This window comes from Diabrotica virgifera, chromosome 3 (assembly GCF_917563875.1).
Source record: "Diabrotica virgifera virgifera chromosome 3, PGI_DIABVI_V3a".
Taxonomy (NCBI): domain Eukaryota; kingdom Metazoa; phylum Arthropoda; class Insecta; order Coleoptera; family Chrysomelidae; genus Diabrotica; species Diabrotica virgifera.
In genome coordinates, this window is record NC_065445.1 from 180,885,949 (window position 1) to 180,909,515 (window position 23,567).

At 34.8% G+C, this 23,567-nt stretch overlaps 1 protein-coding gene across 2 annotated transcripts in view; it reads right to left on the minus strand.

The window, feature by feature from the left end:
- The window catches only part of LOC114332627 (ATP-binding cassette sub-family C member 4-like), a 298,183-nt gene that overhangs the window by 162,039 nt on the left and 112,577 nt on the right, over positions 1-23,567 (minus strand). For both annotated transcript variants that reach the window (XM_050645698.1, XM_050645699.1), the window contains exons 3-5: positions 19,489-19,626; positions 3,979-4,192; positions 1,636-1,861 (exon numbers count right to left, since the gene is read on the minus strand). In XM_050645698.1, the coding sequence (XP_050501655.1) occupies positions 1,636-1,861; positions 3,979-4,192; positions 19,489-19,626 (578 nt within the window). The remainder of the gene's footprint in view (positions 1-1,635; positions 1,862-3,978; positions 4,193-19,488; positions 19,627-23,567) is intronic.

Sequence of the window (23,567 nt, forward strand, 5' to 3'; positions counted from 1 at the left end):
TAGTAATCGGCATAACAATGTACCGTCGACTTCAAAGGCCGACATCCCACTCTCCACATTTTCATCCAATTGCCCTGATTTTAATCTAGAGATAGAGTCGGACATTGATAGCTAGAGTACGGTTGGAAGATTGTTGATTATTCTTAAACTATTTATTTATTAACATGTTTGAATTTGACTATTTTATGTAATACTTATATGTAAACTTTGAGTATTGACACTTGGGCCAGTTTTGCCCGAGTCCGCAGTATGTCCAATATCATATTCAGTATTCATATCCGAAATTGGACAGTATCATTTTATCACCCAGTAGATCGAATGCATTTATTTGTTATTAAACACACACACGTAATTAATTAAATTACATACACATTTGGTCAATTATCAATAATATAATTTGGACATCAGCCAAAAGTTGCTGACATAAGATAAGCAATTTACCTTAATTAGATACACAAAATCACGCGGGGCCCGTGTTTACATTGACCCAATTTAAACTTATATAAAACTAAGATCTCTTGTCTAGAATTCAATTATTATTAATTCATTAACGCGAGTGATTGTCTTCAACGCTCATCATTTAAGTCTCTACTCAAAGTACCCCGGGTCAACATCCATAGTGTAAGTCTCATCAATAAACTCTGCTACTATTATTTGGTGTTTCCATCACAACTTAAAGACCATCTACACTGAGCCAACGAAGGGATATTGTTCAGGTTGCTTAAAAAATACAAAGATTTAAAAACAAATTAACGAATTGTCAAAAAAATCTACAAAAAATGGTGCCTTTTCGCATCATTGGCGCTAAATGGGTTAACCCGGGAACAGTCGCGCTTTATTCTGTCACGTAATTTGTCGCGCTGTAGATTTTATCTAACAATACGAATTTAGACGCAAATTTACAACAAATCTTTATGTTATAGTATTTTATTTACTTGTAATGTTAGAAATATTATTTATAACAATTATTAAAGCTTTTTTTTCTCACCAAAGCCATAGATTCCAAAAAAGAAGAAGAAAAAGAAGAAAAAAATAAACCTACCCAATACTACACCCTTATTCGAGGCACTTACGAGTGGAAAGTTATGTTGCAAAATTTTTCATCAAGTTATCACGAAAAATGATAAAATGTTAGACTAACGGCGCGACTGCTCGTGGGTTAAATAAAATTCCATAGGATGGATATAGATTAAACAGAATAATGCTCTTAGGTAAGGTGTGGACAACACGTGGGATGTAAATTGAGTTGGTTACATTACAGCAATATAATGGCAACAGTTGCCATTAAATTGTTGAAATGTAACCAACTAAATTTACATCCCACGTGTTGGGAAGGTCCACACCTTACTTAAGGGCATTATTTTGTTTAATCTATATACATCCTATGGAATTTTATTTAATTATGCACCTTTAATGCTACTATATAATATTTAAAGTATTTCTACCCTAATATTTCTTTGGTGGTGGCACAGCTGGCATCCAACCTGTTTTAACACTGATGATGATTTTTTTATAAAATCGAAAACGTTCTGTAATGTAGCCCTTAAATGGATTTTTAATAAACATTTTGTACCTTTTACAAAGGATTTTTTTCCAATTTTTGTTATTGTATTTTGATTATAAAACTAGAATTACCTTGCATAACAATCCCTTCGAAAAGCATAAATGCTGTTCCCGCCAGAGCAGCTATTCCAACACTTCGGTACATAATGTAGAAGCAAATAGCAGCTTGGAATGGCATTACCCAAATAAAATTTAAATACATTGAGGCAATATCGAATCTTTGTAAATCGTTGGAAAGAAGATTTACCAATTTACCTCCTGGGGTTTTGTTTAAAGATGCTTGGCTCAATTTAAGTAACTAAAATAAATTAAGTACATATCATTATCATTTATATTAACATAAAGGAATAAAATTTTATTTAAAATCTTAGTGTACAATCATAACAAGAATAAAAAACCGCTTAACGCAGTAAAAAGGAATGGCGCACACAATATTCCAGCTACAAAAGAGCTGATATGAATATTACGTGGCGCAAAAATGTATTTTCATTTTGATGGAAAATACAAATAAAGTTTTATTTTGTACGATTTTTCCATAGTATTTGCTAAATTTGAAGTAAAACGCGCCACAAATGAGCCTCTAGTTGCAAACTATATCAAAGGTACCCTTTTGTGGCGCGTGTTACTTCAAATATACAAATTAATACTATGAAAAAAATCTTTCAAAATAAAACTATGATTTTATTTTCCATTAAATGAAAATACATTTTGTCGCCACGATATATTCATATGAGCTCTTTTGTAGCTGGAATATTGTTTGTGCCATTCCTTTTTACGGCGTTAAGCGATTTTTTTTTTCTTGTAGCAGGCGTTTTTCAAAGTTTTTTTATAAATTAAATGTATTAACTTGAATGTAATGTTAATGTTTCTCGATTACACGATAATTGTGATCTTTGCTGCAATATCGCACTAATGGGCTAGTGCTAACGACACTAAACTTTTGATAGGGCAATCCAAGTTCATATCCCAGCCATCTCAATATTTATTTTTTCAATATAATTTTTTGCGTTTATCAAATTCTTTGATCTACTAGATTTTTTGCTATTCGGAACAGATTGAAAAAAATGTTGGAATGGCTGGAAAATGAACTCGGATAGCCCGATAAGTTTAGCGTCGTAACCACTAAAACCTTACCATTTCGGTGATAACGGTTAAATAGATTATGCTTTGGAGCTCGATAACTTCTAAACGGTTTAACCGATTTTGGTCACTAAACATGTCGTGTCTGGCAGATAGAAATTAAGTAAAATTTCTGAGCTCGATAACTTCTGAATGTTAAAAAGGTGTTAAAAAGGTAATGATCAATACTACCAGAAGCCTCACAAGGAGAACAAAAAACAGATTCCAAATGGAGGGGGCCGTAAAATCCACATCCTTAGACTAAAATGGATAATTGATATATGGATGGGTGAGTCCTTTCCTAAACTCAAAAACTGCCTAAAAACTTTTTTTGTCGAACAATAAACATTTTCAATCGCAAATAACTCGAAAAGTATTGACTTACTTAAAAATATCTATGGAACAAAAGTTGCTTAGAATTAGTCAGTTTGTCTATTTCTGTACTTATTTTAAACGCGCGTTTTTCACCCCCGAGAAGGGATGATTGTTACCCCTTAAGCACAAGCAACCAACGGCAAAATTTCAACTTTGAAGTGAAGGGTAGTAGAACCTAAATCCAAATTGCCATGCGATTCGGAGTCAACTCTGAGAATTACACGGTATCGCCATATTTCCCATTCATTTACTGGGCTAATTGAGAAGTAGACTAAATTGCTATACGAAAAATGATCCTAAATTAGTACCAGGCCGATTTTAGACAGGAGAGATCTACTATAGACCAAATATTTTCCGGAGATACCGTCAACTTGTTATGAACATAAAGTTTATTGAATGTTTAGTTTGTCATTTTTAGACAACTATAGAGTTAAAATATATAGATCAATAGAACATTTGGGTATACCAAAAAAATTGCTCAAATTAGAAAAAATGATACTAAATAGACCTGTGAAATTGACTGACACGGGAACAATTATTCAGGAACATTATATTATTCAACTATTTTATCCAACTATTATTAGTGTTAGAAACTGTAGTAGGTCCCAAAAGTAGAGGTAGACTCAGAAGGAAGTGGATTAATAAAGTGGAGGAGATCTTAAACACGTGAGGGCGAGGGACTGAAAAAGAAAAGCACAAAACAGAAGCGAACGGAGAATAAATATTGTTCATCAAGTCCTTCAGAGTAGTTAAGAATTTTGTATATATATACTTAAGTTTGAGCTTTGTTTAAAACAATTGCAATTAGTTAATCCTTATGATTATGTTTTATAAAATTGTCCTAGGTCTTATCGACCTCTTGTACACATAAATAAAAAAAAAAATAAATCTTCCTGTATAAAAAATATCAAATAGTTATACCTTTCTATAAACTAACGCTGAACATGCTGCTCTTGCTCTCATTCCAATTCTTTGTGATCCCAAGGTTGAATGGTGATAAGAGAGAGCAAATATAAAGGCTAAAAACACAGTGGCTGTTCCTAATATCCATCCTGAATACTCACCGAACATGTCGTACTTTTGGGTTTTGTCGAAATATTTTAATAGTTCTGCAAGAACCAGAGGTTGAAGTGTCCTAAAATTATTGAATTAAAATCTGTAAGTGTAAATATACAGGGTGTAACAAAAATACAGGTCATAAATTAAAGTGCATATTCTGGGACCAAGTATAGTTCGAATAAACCTAACTTACCTTAGTACAAATATGCACATAAAAAAAGTTACAGCCCTTTGAAGTTACAAAATGAAAATAGATTTTCTCGAATATATCGAAAACTATTAGAGATTTTTTATTGAAAATAGACATGTGGCATTCTTATGGCAGGAACATCTTAAAGAAAAATTATAGTGAAATTTGTGCACCCCTAAATATTTTATGGGGTTTTGCTCCCTTAAACCCCCCCAAATTTTTGTGTACGTGCCAATTAAATTATTATTGTGGTACCATTAGTTAAAGTCAATATTTTCAAAACTTTTTTGCCTTTCAGTATTTTTTCGATAAGGCAGTTTTTATCGAGATGCGACTTCTTTTTTAATATGTTTGCATAAAAAAATTAGGGGGGTTTTGTGCCTTTAAACCCCCCCCCCCCCCCCAGATGTTTGTGTACGTTCCAATTAAACCGTTACTGCGGTACTATTAGTTAAACACAGTGTTTTAAAACTTTTTTGCTTTTTTGTATTATTTCGATAAGGCATCTTTTATTGAGCTGTGGCTTCTTTTTTAATATGGTTCAAAATATACCTAAAAATGTAAATTATAAATAAATTTTCGTATTATTACCAAGTCTCCATAATCGTACTTAACCATAAAATGTACAAATAATATGTGATGGATTTGACAAATATTCAAAATATCTCGATAAAAACTGACTTTTCGAAAAAGTACTAGGAGGAAAAACAGTTTTTAAAATATTGTGTTTAACTGATAGTACTACAAAAAAAAAATTAAACTGGAACGTACACAAAAGTTTGGGGGGTTTAAAGGAACAAACCTCCCATAAAAATTTTAAGGGGTATCCAAATTACACTACAATTTTTTCTTAAGATATTAGTACCACGAGAATGCCACATGTTCATTTTCAATAAAAAATCTTTAATAGTTTTAGATATATTGGAAAAAATCGATTTTTATTTTGTAACTTCAAAGAGCTATAACTTTTTTTATGTGCACATTTGTACTAAGGTAAGTTAGGTTCAATCGAACTATTTTTGGTCACAGAATGTGTGATTAAATTTATGACCTGTATTTTTGTTAAATATGATATCAAACTCACTAAAAAAGATAAATTAGCTAATAATAATTTTTAGATTAAAAATCTAAAATAATTCGCTGTGAAACGACATCTAGATTCATTTTATATTCCAGTTTCTTTAGAGAGGATCCCAAACGCCCTTACGTACGTTTCACTCTTACTGGAGATCTTCAGAGGGTGTATATGTTACCGGCCAAACCCGATTGTGGCCTAAGCCAAACTAGTTTGTCCTAAACGCGATCTCTCTTTTGTCGTTTCCCCATTACTGAGGATCGTGATTTCTTCCAATATTCCTAACAATGTTTCTCCGTTGGTCTCTATTTTCAGCTGCTCTAAGAGCTTCGCAGAATGAGTTTCCAGCTGAATTCTTTATTTGGTAGGACCATCTGGTTGCTGATCGTCCTCTTGATCTTCTCCCCGGAACGATTCCAGAAACGATTAATCTCTCCAAACTGTCGTCACCTCTGCGAACCATGTGACCAAATAATTGCAGAATTCGTTGCAGGCATATTATTGTGGACAGCCTTTTTTTTAACCCTTAACTGGTCCGGCGTCGTCTGACAGACGATTCAATAATTTTGATAATTTTTTGTTGGAAATTGGCACCGCCCACAGGCCAGTTGTTCTATCTAATCCTTAAACTATTGGAGCTTGACAAGTGGGTGTATTTGAGACAAGTTTTTCTCAGTTCCTAAAAAGTTATCGCAACAGTTAGGTTGAGAGTAGTTTCTCAGACGACGCCGGACCGTTGGTGTCACTTTTTTGTGTTCATACTTGGAGTTCAAGAAGAACAAGAGGATGTTCTTATGTTAGAAAAACGCAAGATTTGCAGTTTATGACCTTGTAGAAAGCGCATGATGACAAAATACCTGTGCTTGCGTTGCAAAAAGCCTGTTTGTTTGGGATGTACAAAACCACTACCTATGTAAAAATTGCATATAAAGTAGGTAAAGTTTGACTGATGCTGGAAACAAACATTTTTGATCGATTTTTATTTTATCTAGTTTTTTGTTTAGTGTGCAGTTTGAACATCTATCCTAGCAATACATTTTGTTTTTCATGTTGTTTTTTATATTTTTTTTATTAACTTTACAAAACTATGTACTTTTTCACAAATATTTGTGCGGATTTGAGTTTTATTTTAATATTTTTTTCTTAACCCAAGTAACGCCCAAATCTAATACGTTCACTTTTATATAAACATATCAAGGTATGTTTGTAACATTTATTTATATAAAAAAATTATTTTTGAGTGTTGTTTGGCTTTCTTGAAAACAGTAGTTTCGCAGACGACGCCGGACCAGTTACGCTACTGCTACAGTACCGGACCAGTTAAGGGTTAATATTGAGTTGGTGTAGAATGGAAACTTTTGTCCTATGAGCTGTCCAAGGTATGCGCAGCATTCTTCTCCAGCACCACATCTCAAAATCATCAATTTTATGGCGCTCGCGTGCACGAAGAGTCCAAGTCTCTGCTCCGTATAGAAATATTGAGAATACAAGAGCATTCACCAGTCTCATTTTGATATTTTGAGAGATAGATCTGTCTTTCCAAACTTTAGTTAGGCGACTCATCGCATTTTTTGCCATACCAATACGTCTCCGAACTTCTGCTTCACAGTTACCATCGTTAGTTATACTAGACCCAAAATAGATAAAGGCGTTTACTATCTAGTATTCCTGTAACATGTTAGTCAGTTGAATAGTGTCGAATCTGTCGACGACCATTATTTTTGTCTTAGCTTTATTGATTTTCAGACCAACTTTATTGCTTTCGTACTCAACTCTTCGCAGAAGATCAAACATTTCTTGCTCATTTGCTGCTATAAGTGTTGTGTCATCAGCAAATCTTAAATTGGAGATTTTCCTACCAGCTACTGTTACTCCACCGGCCCATCCTTCTAAAACCATCCTTATGACATGTTCACCATCATTCTCTTTGCCTTATCCCTATGCGGGGTCGGCTTCCCTAATTGCATTTCTCCACACAATTCTATCTTGGGTCATATCAATGTTAATCCCATTTACCAACATGTCCTGCCTTATCGTCTCCCCCCAGGTCTTCTTTGGTCTTCTTCTCCTACTCCTTCCAGGAATCTGCACTTCAGCTATTCTTCGTATTGGGTGATTAACGTCTCGACGTTGAACATGACCAAACTATCTTAACCTATGCTCTCTCATTTTGGCATCAATTGGTGCCACACCTAGACTTCCCCTAATATACTCATTTCTAATTTTATCTTTCTTTGTCACTCCACTCATCCATCTAAGCATTCTCATTTCCGCCACATGCATTCGTTGTTCCTCTTTCTTTTTCACTGCCCAACATTCAGTTCCGTACATCATAGTCAGTCTTATGGCTGTTTTATAAAATTTTCCTTCGGCTTCATTGGAATTTTTCTGTCACACAACACACCACTCGTTTTTTTCCACTTCATCCATCCAGCCCTAATTCTACTGCATTCATCTCCATCTATTTCTCCATTACTCTGTAATACCGATCCTAGGTACTTAAAACTATTGCTTTCCACAATCATTTCACCATCCAAAGATACAATTTTAGTTGTAGTAACTCCATCTTTAAATGAACATTCCAAATACTCTGTTTTAGTCATACTAAGTTTTAAACCTTTTTCCTCCAGAGCTTGTCTCCACTGTTCCAGTTTTTGTTCTAAGTCTCTTTTACTATTTCCTACTAACACTACATCATCAGCATACATTAGGCACCATGGAATGCTACCCTGTATTTTCGCTGTTATCTGGTCCAAAACTAATGAGAATAGATAAGGACTAAGCACCGAGCCTTGGTGCAGTTCTACTTTCACCTGAAATTTATTAGTCTCTCCCACACCTGTCCTAACACTAGTCATTACTCCCTCATACATATCTCTCACAATCTTTACATATTCGCCAGGGACTCCTTTCTTATTGACTGCCCACCACAGAATCTATCGAGGAACTCTATCATATGCTTTTTCAAGATCAATAAATACCATATGAGCGTTGGTCTCTTTATTCCTGTATTTTTCCATGAATTGCCCTACAATGAAAATTGCATCTGTTGTTGATCTGCCCTGCAGAAAGCCAAATTGATTATCGAATATTTCGGTTTCTTCACGTATCCGTCTATCAATTACTCTCTCCCATATTTTCATGGTGTGACTAAGTAATTTTATAGCCCTGTAGTTTGTACATTGTTGTATGTCTCCCTTGTTTTTGTAGACAGGTACTAATATACTGCTTCTCCATTCGTCTGGCATTTGTCCAACTTCCATAATTCTGACATGTTCACCATAAATGTTAAATAAGTCAGGTGACAACACGTATCCTTGTCTAACACCTCTCTTGGTCTTGAATTGGTTTGAGAACTTCTAATCTAGTCGTACTGTCGCTATATTAGACTGGTACAGATTTTTAATAAGTATCACCAGTTGCATTGGTGCGCCCATTTCTATTAAAATTGACCACAGATTTATCCAGCTTACACAATCAAATACCTTCTGGTAGTCAACGAAGCATATAATCATAGGTACTTGGAATTCTCTAGACTTTTCAATGGGTTGTTTCAGGTTCAGGATTTGTTCCCTTGTACCTTTACCCTTTACAAACCCCGCTTGTTCCTGAGGTATTTGGTAATGTAGATAGGTTTTTAATCTGTTGTTGATGATATGCAACAATATTTTACTATCATGTGTTATTAGTGACAGTGTGCGGTAGTTTTCACATCTGGTAGTTCCTTTTTTGTGTAGTGGGATATAAATTGAGCTACACCTATCAGATGGTCATTTTCCTGAATTCCAAACATAGACACAGATAAAATATGTATATGGATATACATATGGATGATATGTAATCCTTTGTCACCTAGTAACTGTAGTATTTCACATGGTATTGAATCAATGCGTAGGGATTTGTTATGCCTAAACGCGAATTATGGTGCAATAACCCCAGAGGTCAGCGATCGCAATCAGCAGTTTTACCTTTTATATTCAGCATTTTGTAAAAGTTAATAAAGGGTCTTTTTAAAAAGTACCTTAGTGAGTTTAAACCTTTAAGTGGCACAGTGCAGTAAGATAAGTGGGAGAGTTATTTAGTGATCCTCGTCGTTTTTAACGTTTACCCGCTACGAACCAACTTCCAGGGAAAACCACAGCCGTTCAACCCCAGAAGTCTACGGAAGACCAGTGTCAAAGTGTAAAAATCCATTTATATGCCGAAAGACGATAAGAAGAAAGCAGAAAAGAAGCCAGTTCCTTCGAGAACAAATGCACCAAAGCATAATCTTCTATCTGTAAGCAAATTTAATATTTTTTCTAATCCTAATTTAATTGCTTCACAAATTTCATCGCTTAAAATTAGTAATTCTCTTGCAACTATCAGTGAATCGATTGTCGAACCTAGTGCTGCTTCTATTTCGCAAAATAACTCAGTTGCTTAATTTAGTTTAAAAGCTAACGATAATTCTTCAAATAATACTCCAATAAGCTTAGATATACCGTCTATAATTATTACTCCTGCTCCCGCTAGTCAATTAGATATTATGGCCGTGGCACCCGCTCCCGCTCTTGTTTTTGATGTCAATAAACATCTATCTGTCGTACCTGATTACGATGGAAACCCTAACGAACTGTATAACTTCATTGAAGTTACTACAATGGTTCTTGATCATTTCTGGGATCGTGCTAATCCCGAAAGCTTTCAAAATCACATGTTGGCTCGAGGCGTAATGAATAAAATTAAAGGACGTGCTCGAGAAGTCATTTCTGTATATGGGTGTAAAGACTGGAACACAATAAGGACCACGCTAATACAAAATTTTGCCGACCAACGCAATGAAAATTCGCTCACACGAGATATGGTAAACTTGAAGCAAGGGCCCAATGAGTCTCCCCAACAATTTCATGAAAAAGTAATGACACTTTTAAACACAATTTCAAATCATATCGAACTCCATAACGATAATGAAGCTGTAAAAGCAAGCAAAAAGACATTCTTCCAACAACAAGCCCTAACTACGTTCCTAGCAGGATTAAGGGAACCAATAGGATCAACCATAAGATCAATGACGCCTACAAGCCTCGCTGTCGCTCTCCGATTTATCCAAGAAGAGAACAATATCAGATACTTACAAAGAACCAATTTCTCATTGCCAAATAAAACAACTCACATACAACCCCAGAGACAGCCGCAGTTCGTAACAGCACCACAATGGCAACAACCCATGCCCAGGCCCCAGTTACATCAACCATTTTTTGGAAATAATCCAGGACCGTCACGACCACAACAGTCCACATTTAATCCAAGATGGCCAATACAACCCGCTCGATTCCAACCACAGAAACAACAAACCATAACAAATACACAACCTCCAAGACCTAACCCATGGGCAAGCAAACCACCGCAACAATACAAGCCAACACTGATGTCTGTAAGCACACGCCAAACAGGATTTAACAGAGGACAAAGCTTCAGAAATTTTAGACCACAGCCACAGCAACAATACGCTCCAAATATCATCGTAGAAGAGCTGTTTAATATTGAACAGCAAGACGAAAACGACACCAATGCCTACTATGGAGAACAGGCATATTACTACCCAAATCAGGACACATATTATTCGGATGACTACCACGTAGAAGACTACCAGAATACCCAATACGAGGAGTAAGAAGATGTAAATTTTCCAAAACCCCAAGAGGAAAACGAAGAAACGTAGTCGAACTCAATTCTTATTCAGACAAAAAAGAACTTCCGTATATCAAAATCCAAAATCCCCCACTCAAACTTCTTCTTGATACAGGGGCAACCAAATCATTTCTTAACCCCGAAATTGCTTCCAAATTCAATAAAAATTTCATCAAGCACGAACCGTTTGTAGTCAGTTCAATATTTCAAAACCATTCACAAGAATATTGTGCCGAAATTCCCATCTTCCCTGAATTTAATTCTAATATTAACCTAAAATTTTACCTTTTTAAATTTCATAAAACATTTGATGGTCTTATAGGCCTTGATAACTTAAAACTTCTACAAGCACATCTTAATTTCCCAGCATCCACACTAACTACGGCACATTCAGTTCTCCCTATCTTTTATTATGAAACCAATAAGACACAGTTTTATACAATTCAATTAGAACCCAGAACAATCACACAAGTACGACTTCCAGTGAAACAAACAAAAGGCACCATACTTATACCGAAACAAGAAATACAGGGGGCGATTTAAAAAAAAAAAACTCTCAGCGAAGCCTGCAATCAACTAGCCTGGACCGAAATGATCAACAACACCGATGAACCTATTCAAGTAGCACTCACCGATCCTGTTAAGAGCAATCCAATAGATCTTCATGAATATCATCTGTACACTTCGGACATCATTCCTATGGAAACAGAAACACTAATAGACATTGATCCCCTCATCAGAACAGATCATCTAAGTCCAGAAGAGGAGATGCATATCAGACGTTTATGCAGAAAATTTGCAGACATATTCCATAATCCTGATGAGACTTTAACATTTACAAATCAAATAAAACCCATAACAGAACAGTGCTTCGTAACAAAGAAAAGAATGCACGTCCAACTCGACAAAAGCGACCTGAAAAATGATATTTTCAACTTCTTCAAAAATTACGTTGACACAAAAAAGAAATACGCCATCCTATTCGAAACTGATGAACTCTACCAGACTGTCTGCAACATACTTCGTGAAACATTCAAGAATTCTGCATTTGATCTTGTCAAATGCAACAACCTCTTAGAAGATATAAACAGTACAGAGAGACAGAAAACCATCGTACAAGACTATCATCAAGGAAAAACAAACCATAGAGGAATTAACGAAACAGAAATTCAAATCAGAAAACACTATTATTGGCCAACGTTGAAAAAGGACATTGAAGAATATATTAATCTCTGCGATACTTGTCAAACAAACAAATACGACAGAAATCCCGAAAAACCGAAGTTTATGTTAACCCCAACACCAACGAAACCACTGGAAATTGTTCACGTAGACACATTAAAAGCAGCAGGACAAAAATTCCTTACCATCATCGACGCATTTTCAAAATACGGACAAGCATACCCAATAGAAGGATCAAACGCTATCAACATTTTAAACGCATTCCTGTTATTCATCACACATCATGGACTACCACATATGATAATTTCGGACAGTGGAACCGAATTTAAAAATGGACCCGTTCAAGAATTCGTGGACACTCACAAGATTCTAATCCACTACACAACACCTGATAACCCGCAATCCAATGGAATGGTCGAGCGCTTTCACTCCACAATCATAGAGCATCTTCGAATATTAAAAGAAAAAAAGAAAACAATTACCATAAAAGACCAGATGCTTTACGCCATTATGGCATACAACAACTCTATCCACTCAGCTACCAAACAAGCCCATCAACGTTCTCAATGGTCACATAGATGCCCAAGATCCATTCGACATTGACATTAACAGAACACTTATAAATAATTACACACAGGAGCACAGATTGAAAACAAAAGAGATGTATAAAGAAATAAATAAGAAATTGCAAGAGAGCAAACAGAAAAATATTGAAAAATTGAACGAAAAACGACACTCACCTGTAACATATAAACCAAGCACGAAAATCTACACTCGAAAAACAGTAAAACGAAACAAATTGCTCCCCAGATTTTCATCTAAAATAGTCAAAAATAACAATCCTGTTACCGTTGATACCCAAGATACTACGGTGCACAAGAAGAACATTAAACATCAACCACCAATGAAAACTAACCCCAAAAATACTTTACAGATGTATCTCAGTAACAGCCCAAGAAGTAAAGATCCAGGACCTTCGAGACAATCCAGGGATCCTTCCTGTTAAGATCGGAGAAGCCAGAATCCAAACTAGCACTCACGATTTCATCCACTATTTCCAATTAGAACCAATAGCACAAGAAATCGAAACATTAGAATCTCAATATCAAACTACAACCATAGCTATAGAAAATGGACTCAGCCAACCGTACTTCGACAGTCTACAGAACTTCGCCCAAACATTGCGATATCTCCTCAAAACAGCCCAAGAGAAACTCGACTCAATCTATCCAGCAACCAGAAATAAAAGAGGTCTTATCAATGGCTTAGGAAGTATTATAAAGTCCATATCAGGAAACTTAGATCAAGAAGATGCAGTAAGATATGATGCTGCAATTCAGACACTTGAACTTAATCAACAGAATATTATTAACAACATCAACAACCAATTAAGCCTTAATAAGAAAATAATGAACAACTATAATGAGACAGTAACGTTGCTAACCCACAATCAAGAGATAATAGCAGCAGAAACCAACAGAATCAGAACGGATTTAAACCAATTCCTCTTTGATTTCAACCACTACATGCAAGTTCGAAACGTTATAAACCAGATGAATTAAGCCTTACAAACTATCATACAAATATTAGATGACTTACAGACAGCAATTACGTTTGCAAAATTTAAAACTCTTCACAATAGACTTATAAAACCAGACGAAATCAGATGGACCATCCAGAAGATGCTAGAACATCACCCAGCTTCTCAGCTACCATACCTCCAAGAAGAAGATCTGATGAAATACTACGAGATAGTAGAAGTAGATGGTTACTATTCCAACCATTCTCTAGTCTTTATCTTACATTTCCCCATTCTTCATTCCAAAGTATTTACATATTTTCATTTATATTCACTTCCCACCATCAGCAATACAATAATTATCCCACCTGGGCCATATTTAGTTTCTAATTCGGAACTTTTCCAATACATGGACCTACCATGCAGAAAAAGCGAACCGAAGAAATTCATCTGTCCAGAGAAGTTCCCACAAGAAAATACAGAAACCGATGACTGCATAAATCAAATCCTAAAATTATCCAACGACGCCGCTCAATGTCAAAACGTGCCGATCACAATTAGCACAACAATTATCCAAAAATTATCTGAAGCCCACTATATTGCTGTTTTTTCAAAAGCTACTAAAATTTCCAACCACTGTTCTACTTCCAAAATTGAAGTACTAGAAGGAGCATTCCTGATAGAACTACCCCCAGGATGCGAGTTCAGAACCAACAACGAAGTTTACATCAACTCCAAAGCAGCAGTAAAAGAAGAACCTTTAACCCTGCCAAAGATCAAAATTAAATTCCGAGGAGAAGATCCATCAGTGAAGCCTCTAAAGTTAGACAGAATCCAATTAAATGAACTGCATAAACTCTCAACCGAAGAAGAAAGACTCCAACCCGTGTCCCTAACAACAATGGACCATTCTCATCTGTGGACACCACCAATATATTTCTTGGTAATTGCCCTTATCATTCTCCTGATTTACAAATTACGAGAGTTATGGAAAAAGAAGAAAATGGAAGAAGACGAAGAAGAAGAGGATGCAGCCGATCCGGAACCAACGCCTTCAGTTTTGTTCCTCCCTCACAAAACTTCTCAAGGGGATGGAGAAATTATGGTGCAATAACCCCAGAGGTCAGCGATCGCAATCAGCAGTTTTACCTTTTATATTCAGCATTTTGATTTTATATAAAAGTAATATCATTGTAATTAATTTCAGTTATTTTCGATCAATTAAAAGTGAAGTATATTTGTAAAAGTTAATAAAGGGTCTTTTTAAAAAGTACCTTAGTGAGTTTAAACCTTTAAGTCGCGATAGGTGATATTAATAAGGATACTGCAGGACGAACTAATAGTACGGCCTATCATAAACATTATAGTATACCTACAAAGCGAAAATAAATAGATAAACTGAATAAAATACTCTGTAATTGGAAAATAATCATTTTTATTGAAACGATAACGAATCGTCGTTAAAACTAAAGGACAATTGGTAATATAAACAATCACATTATAAAAAATAATAAGTGTTTTTGAAGTTATACTTTTTTAGGCGCGATTGAGAGTGAATTTTTATTATTCCACGCGACTGCGCACGCCGACAGTATGGTGTTAGTTGCTAAATCTTTTAAGTTATGTAGCAGTAGCGCAAATAAGGTGTACGTGAAAAGAATCTATTACTGTTTTTAGTAAATATATTTATTATAATTTTTGCGTCTTTGGATTTGTCTTCCTCGGGACTAAGATAATAAGTATTGAAAATGTTTACTCACTTGATGTATTTGTCACCGTGATTGTTATTAGGGAGTTTTTGTTGCTACGTAACGTAACGCATCTCCGTATACGTAAAGCCACTAACGTGTCGTAGAGGATGAACGTTAAAATAGGTAGTTTTTGTGACTGCCTTACGTAACGTAAAGCAAATCGTAAAGTAATTTTTAAATTCCGTTGACATTAAAAAAATAAAGCAATGTTCACACAATATACAATTAATATACAAATGTAAAAAAAGATAAATGAATGATGAAATTGTATGGTTTTTATTGCTTCTATTTAAATATAAAAATATTATTTTTCCTTAGGTTAAAATTTTTTTATTTTTGTTTATACCTACTTTTTAGTTGTAAATTATTGTACCTACATCAGAATTCCAGTATAATGTAAATAGTTTGTTCATATTTATTTGAAAATTTTACAGAAATTAGGTCATTTATTTATCAAGTTATTAATTGTGGTGATCAACGTATTTCTTAAATTAATACAAGATTTGTTTGTTTTGCTTTATTAATAGACAACTTGAAAACAATAAAATTTTAAATCTATTATGAAGTTCCAATTTCCAATTACAAACACAGAATAATTTTACTCAAATAGACTAAACCAATAAATAACCTTAAATATTTATAAACGGGTAGTACGCTGATGAAATATTCATTTGGTAGCCATTCAGTGTAGGTAATCGCCAATCGGGCAAGATCCTCGTGTGCATTCGGTGACTTTCGTCTCGATAGGGATGCGTTCTCACGTACGTATCAGAGCGCTACTTTAGGTAATACGCATCGAGATAAGGGAGTTCAACCATTAATGCGCAAGCGTATATGCCAAAAAGATGGGTTACGTTTACGTATTTGTGTGCACAAAAACTCCCTATTATGCCCGAGAAACGATCGTACGCAAACAGAACACGAATAGCTCATTGGTAGAGCATTCGACTACAGATAGAGAGGTCCCGCGTTCAAATCCAGAAAATTCATATTTTTTTTAATTTCTGGTATTCTTTCAGTTCTTTCTAAAATTAGTTTAATATTTAAATACAATACAAAAAAAAACTGTTTAAAGATATATTGATTTCGTTGAAATCATATTATATAGAAGTAAATATAACTTCTTACGTGCGTACAAAATACACACACATTCTTTTTTTTATAAAAGCAATAATTGTAACTTAATTATAAAAATTATTATTTATTTTTCGATGAAGTGTTTTTAGAATTGCGGAGTATAATTCTGGACCTCGGAGGTAAACTACACTATGCCATTTCGAGCAACTGTGTTTAGGGTCAGTTTGAAACAAAGTTTAGAGTAATTAGAATGTCACAAAAATCTTATAGATCCCATAATTGTTTGATAGACGATGTGTACATATTATTTTAATGATTATTTCACTCATACGAGATTCTGACCAATATAAAGCTACAGAAATAAAAATTACAGCGATTATTTCACTCATATGAGATTCTGACCAATAGAAAGCTACATAAGTAAAAATTAAACCGATAATTTTTGGTAATATCCCGTCGTCAAGTATATTACGTCAGATGCCCTTCGTTGCTACGAAAAAATAGATTCAGTGACATTAATGACAATTAATGTTTTAAAAATTATAAAATTTATGACTTTCAACCGTCAAATATTTATAACAAATGTGTGTTTAATTGTACCAATTTGTACTTACATAAATAAATTACAATAAAATTTTGGTTTTGAAGAGTTTTATTCATGAAATAATCGCAACAAATTGCACTCGATCTCTAAAATTAATATAGAATTTTAGAGCTCTTGTGGAATTACTACTGATTATTTCATTCAAAGGAAATTCTGACCAATAGAAAGCTACAGAAATAAAAATTAAACTGATAATTTTTGATAATTTCCCGTCGTCAAGTATATTACGTCAGATGCCCTTGGTTGCTACGAAAAAATACATTCAGTGACATTAATGACAATTAATGTTTTAAAAATTATAAAAGTGATGCCTTTCAACCGTCAAATATGTATAAGAACTGTGTGTTTAATTGTACTAATTTGTACTTACATAAATAAATTACAATAAAATTTTGGTTTTGAACAGTTTTATTCATGAAATAATCGCAACAAATTGCACTCGATATCTAAAATTATTATCGAATTTTTGCCCTCGTGACACTTTGACATAACTTCACTCCCCTTCGGGTCGTGAAATTAAAACTGTCAAAGTATCACTCGGGAAAAATTCGATAATTTTAGAGCTCTTGTGCAATTACTACTGATAATTTTTGATAATATCCCGTCGTCAAGCATTTCATCAGATGCCCTTCGTTACTACGCAAAACTGAACATTAATGTTTTACAACTTATCACAGACAACAGCAAGAAACAGGTTTAGCAAATTTTAATATTCAGGTGAAGATATCAATAAAATATTAATTAAAACGATTTACATAGACAGTTTTATTCATGAAAAATAATTTACAAAGAGTGTAAAAGAATTACACTCGATCTCTAAAATTGTTATCGATTTGTTGACCTCGTGAACTTTGACATAATTTCACTCCCCTTCGGGTGGTGAAATTAAAACTGTCAAAGTGGCACTCGGGAAACAAATCGATAATTTTAGTGCTCTGGTGCAATTACTACTGATAATATACAGTGATGAGCGCGCTAATAACCGGCAAAATAACGCAAAACATGAAAAACATAATACATTGCGAAACACAAAGAGATGAAACTAGTGGAGGTGGAAATAATCGTTACAAATGTATAAATTAACATTACATTACATAGTTTCCCACTTTTAGACGTATCAGAGGAGTATGACAACTGTCACTGTGACAGTAGAAATTTATAAAATACTACTGTCATTGACCTCTAAAGGTGGGAAACTATGTAATTCAATGGTAATTTATACGTTTATGTCGATAATTTCCACCTCCACTAGTTTCATCTCTTTTTGTTTCGCAATGTATTCTGCTTTCCATCTTTTGCGTTATTTTGCGGGTTATTGGTGCGCTCATTACTAAATGACCAATGGGGCTTTTCATTCACAGTCATTTGTTTCGAGCTTCTGTCATATGTCGTATAATCCGTGTATATTAATATTATTATACAATGATTATACAACATATGACAGAAGCTCGAAACAAATGACAATCGATGCAAAGCACTATTTGTAAAATCCAACTAATAAAATAAGTGGATTAATGTAATGGAACTTATTCAAAACAACACCATTTCGACAGAGTGTAGTTTACCTTCGAAGTCCAGAATTGCCATTTTACACTTGAATCTGTTTGTACAACAGTTTTGTTCCAGCTGTATTTGACAAAACCTTGTCCGATGCAACTGAATCTCTCGTAGTTGCAATCCTTAGCGATATTTTATAGATAATTTATCAACTTTTTGGGGTATTAATGTATCTAAAAATTTTTAATTGGTTTTGGAGGTAGTAGATATAAACTAACGCACTGAAATATCGTTAAGGGTTGCAGCTACTAAAGGTTCAGTTGGATCAAGACAAGGTTTTGTCAAATGTAGCTGCAACAAAAACTGTTACAAAAACATATGCAAGAGTAAAAAGGCAACGATAATCAGCAATTCTAAATGTCACCAAAACACTCCATGGAAAAATAAATAATGTTTATAATTGAGGTATAACTATTCATTATTAAAAAACTGATTATTTTTTATAATATTTTATGATTGTTTGTATAATAATTGTCCATTAATTTCAATGAAGGGTCATTATCTTTTACTAAAAATGTTTATTTTGTAATAATTTCAGAGTATTTTATTCAGTTTATCTATTTATTTTGATAGTGTAGGTTTGTTATAAAGGACTTACTAGTTTAGCCTGCTTTGTCCGTATTGTATTAATATCAGGATAAATTAGTTTGGCCTGAAATCAGATTTTGCCGGTAAAATATATATGGTTACCTCCTAAGCAGCCAATTTAATTTTTGATAATCAAAATATGAAGTTTTTACTTACTTTATTAAAACAACTTGCAGAAATACCATTACTCCTTGTAATGAATATGGAAAGGCGTATGTTTTAAAAAGTGCCAATTTCAAACTAGGTTTATCCTTTTTTCCGGCTTTGTGTAACATTAATTCATTTTCCCAATGTCTAAAATGGCAAATATATTTTTATATTCATATTAGATTTATCATAAAAAAATGGTTTTGGTTTTGATTTGAGAAGACATCAGTAATTACTTAGTACTTAGTAGAAAGCTACAATGAGTCTATATTAAATCTTGAAGATCCTTTCGTCTACTTTTATACTTTAATATATCAATAATTATGAGTTCACTACCTGTCGCGAGATGACGCCTCAATTATTTCGGAACTTGCTTGCACGTTTTTTTTATATAGATTTTGGTGGGTAAAGGCGCATTCTCACGGTTCGATTTTAGTTGATTAACTTTAGTGGATCAACTAAAGCTAATCAACTAAAATCGGTCAAGTTTTTGTTCACACATTTCAAACGAAATTGAAGCAGTTATTAATTTTAATAAAATGGCACTAAGTGTAGTTATACGTAAAAGTATAAATATTATTAGTAGCTTACTGATTCAGAAACTCACGAAAATTATGTTAAGACGGAATAAAAAACATAAAAAACGTCGTTTCTGGATACGAAATTGGATTAAAAGAACAAATTAATGTGGTATTTCAGAAACTCTGCTAAAAGAACTTGCTTTGGAAGATATAGAAAGATATGAAAATCTGAACATAACACTCTCTGGCCACTTTAAACTCATTTTGTTGATTTGAGGTATAAATTTTTACGTAGACTGACGATATAATAGTGATTCAAGTCGACCAACAAATGTTCATAATATATGTTTCAAATGTGATTCAACTTATTTGAAAAATGTCAAATTGAACGATAAAGTTTGACTAGATCAATCTTTTGTTAAATTGACAAAAGTTGACCGATTAAAATTGAAACATAATATGTTCTCACAGCTGTTATCATTCGATTTTAGTTGATCCACTAAAGTTGATCAACTCAAATCGAACCGTAAAGGCGCATTCTCACGGTTCGATTTTGGTTAATCAACTTTAGTGGATCAACTAAAATCGGTCAAGTTTTTGTTCACACATTTCAAACAAAATTAAAGCAATTAGTTTTAACAAAATGGCGCCAAGTGTAGTTATATGCAAAAAGGTAACTATTATGAGTAGTTTACTGATTCAGCAACTCAAGAAAATTATGTTAAGACGGAATAAAGAACGTAAAAACGACGTTTCTGGATACGAAATTGGATTAAAAAAGGAATGAATGTTGTGTTTCAGAAACTCTGCTAAGAGAACTTGCTTTGGAGGATACAGAAGGATATAAACATCTGAACATAACACTCTCTGTCCACTTTAAACTCAGTTTGTTAATTTAAAAAATAACAATTTACGCAAAACATGGACCTTGACCAAAGCCAACATGGATAAAATAATGAAGACACAAAGAGCCATGGAGAGAGCAATGTTAGGAGTAAAATTAACAGAAAAAAATCAAAACAACTGGGTAAGAAATAAAACTAAAGTCAAAGACGCAGGACAACATACATATATTATAGCCAGGCTAAAATGGAGACTCTCAGGTCATAACGCCAGACAAACGGACAATAGGTGGAATACCACGATACAACAATGGAGACCATGGACAGGAAAGAAAGCAAGAGGACGACCCCAGATGAGATGGGGAGATGACATTAAAAAGATAGGAGGAACGCACTGGAAACAGAAAACGCTAAACAGAAGCGAATGTTCAAAATTGGACGAATATAAGGACAAAAGAATAATTTACGCAGATTGGGGTGTAAAGCTAGTTCGCGCCAGGCAATCTAGAATCTCTAGATTTCCTGGCAAGAACACATTACAATAATAAGATATGCCTCCAAACAACAACTTAAAGGGACCTTCTCAGGACCAAGCAACAAAACGACTCGGACCAAGCGTCCGAATATGCCATTTAAATATAGAAGGTATTCAAGGTATTTAAATATAGAAGTAAATGTGAGTACCTTCAAAAGGTACTCATTGAAAATAATATTGCCGAAGTCGCAATTCAGGAAACCCATGTAGAAAACGAGGAACCAATTCTCGCTAGAGGAAGAATTCATGGCTGCGATTTACTGGGTGCAACTTACCATCCAGCTTATGGAGTAGCAACCTATGTCCGAAACAAAACGGAAAATGCACACATATGTTCTACATCAGATACAAATAACATTTATACGGTTACCATACAAATTGGCGAAATTACTGTCAGCAATATTTATAAACCCCCGGCAGTCCTGTGACCTCCGCATGTTATTCACTTCCACATACACCCCTCAGTGTATGTTAGAGATTTCAACAGCCATCATGAACTCTGGAAGTACAGACAAAGTGATAAACTGGAGCCAAGGGGCTGGAACGTATTTAATCTTTGACGCTTAAGATAGGGGAACTTTTCGATCTGCAGCCTGGAGGCGAGAATATAAGCCAGACCTATGCTTTGTGTCCACAAACAAAAACAATCAACCCCTGGCAGCTTCGCGTACAGTGCTCCCAGATTTTCCACATAGCCAACATATACCAGTTGTAATAGAAGTTGGCATCAAAATACCAATAATAACATCTTTCCCTCGACCTAGGTGGAACTTTAAAAAAGCAGATTGGGCGACTTTTACTGCGAGATTGGACAAATGTCTCGGATGGATAACCCCAACACGTTCAAACTATATGAGATTTGTTGGCGCGGTTATATCTACTGCGAAGAAAACTATACCCAGAGGATATCGTAGAGATTATCTCCCAGGATGGGATGAAAAATGCGAAAAACTATATCAAGAACACAACGAAAGCCAAGACCGAGAAATTGCGGACGAACTGCTGCACACTTTGGATGCAGCCAGACGGAAAAAATGGATGGAAACTGTGTAAAACTAGACTTTAGTAAATCAAGCAGAAAAGCGTGGTCCTTACTTAGGAAACTTGGTAGTAGCAGACACTCAACTAGAGACAAAGTACCAATAGTTCCCAACAGAGTGGCCTCCCACATTGTAGCAAACTCAAGGGGACCTAGAGATCGTGACCACACGACCAAAGTAAAACAAGAACTAAAAATACTAAAGTCTGCATGCACACCTACATCTGAATACTCTGACGAGTTTACTCCAGAAGAAATTACCTCAGCAATATCAGAAATTAAGCCTGGAAAGGCACCCGGCTCCGATAAAATACATCCAGAATTTTTACTCCATTGTGGCAAATATGCTAGGAAATGGCTGGCTGATTTCTACACAGAAATATTAAAATCAGGAGAAATACCCCATTCCCTTAAAAAGGCCTCCATTATAGCCATATTGAAACCAGGAAAGCAAATGACCAATCCCAAAACTACCGACCGATTGCACTGCTGAGCTGTGTCTATAAACTGTTGGACCGCTTAATCCACAACAGAATTAGTAACAACATATTTGGGGTGATACCTATTGAGCAAGCAGTGTTCAGACCTAACCGCAGCTGCACAGATCAGATTCTATCCCTAACAACACATATTGAAGCAGGTTTTCAAAGAAAGCAAAAAAACGTGCATTGCTTTAATTGACCTATCAACTGCATACGACACCGTCTGGAGACAAGGACTAATCTGCAAACTGATCCGTGCCATCCCATGCCAAAAGGTAACCAAACTCATTGATAGCATGCTCACCGACAGACCTTTTCACGTCGCAATGGGCAACTTAAGAAGTGTCCAAATGAAGCTCAGCAATGGACTGCCACAGGGATCTGTTTTGGCACCCTTACTCGCAACTTCGCAGAAATTTGGCTACGCTGACGATTGGGCCATTGCAGCAAGACATGTTAACATGAATGTTACAGAAACAATACTGACGGATGACCTTACTGTAATGGGTGAATATTTTCGCAAATGGAGGCTACGGCCCAATGCAACGAAAACTGAAGTGTGCTGTTTCCATCTGAATAATGCCCAAGCCAACAAAAAACTCTCCGTTAACTTTGAAAACAGACTACTCACTCATAACTCAACACCAAAATATCTTGGAGTGACTCTTG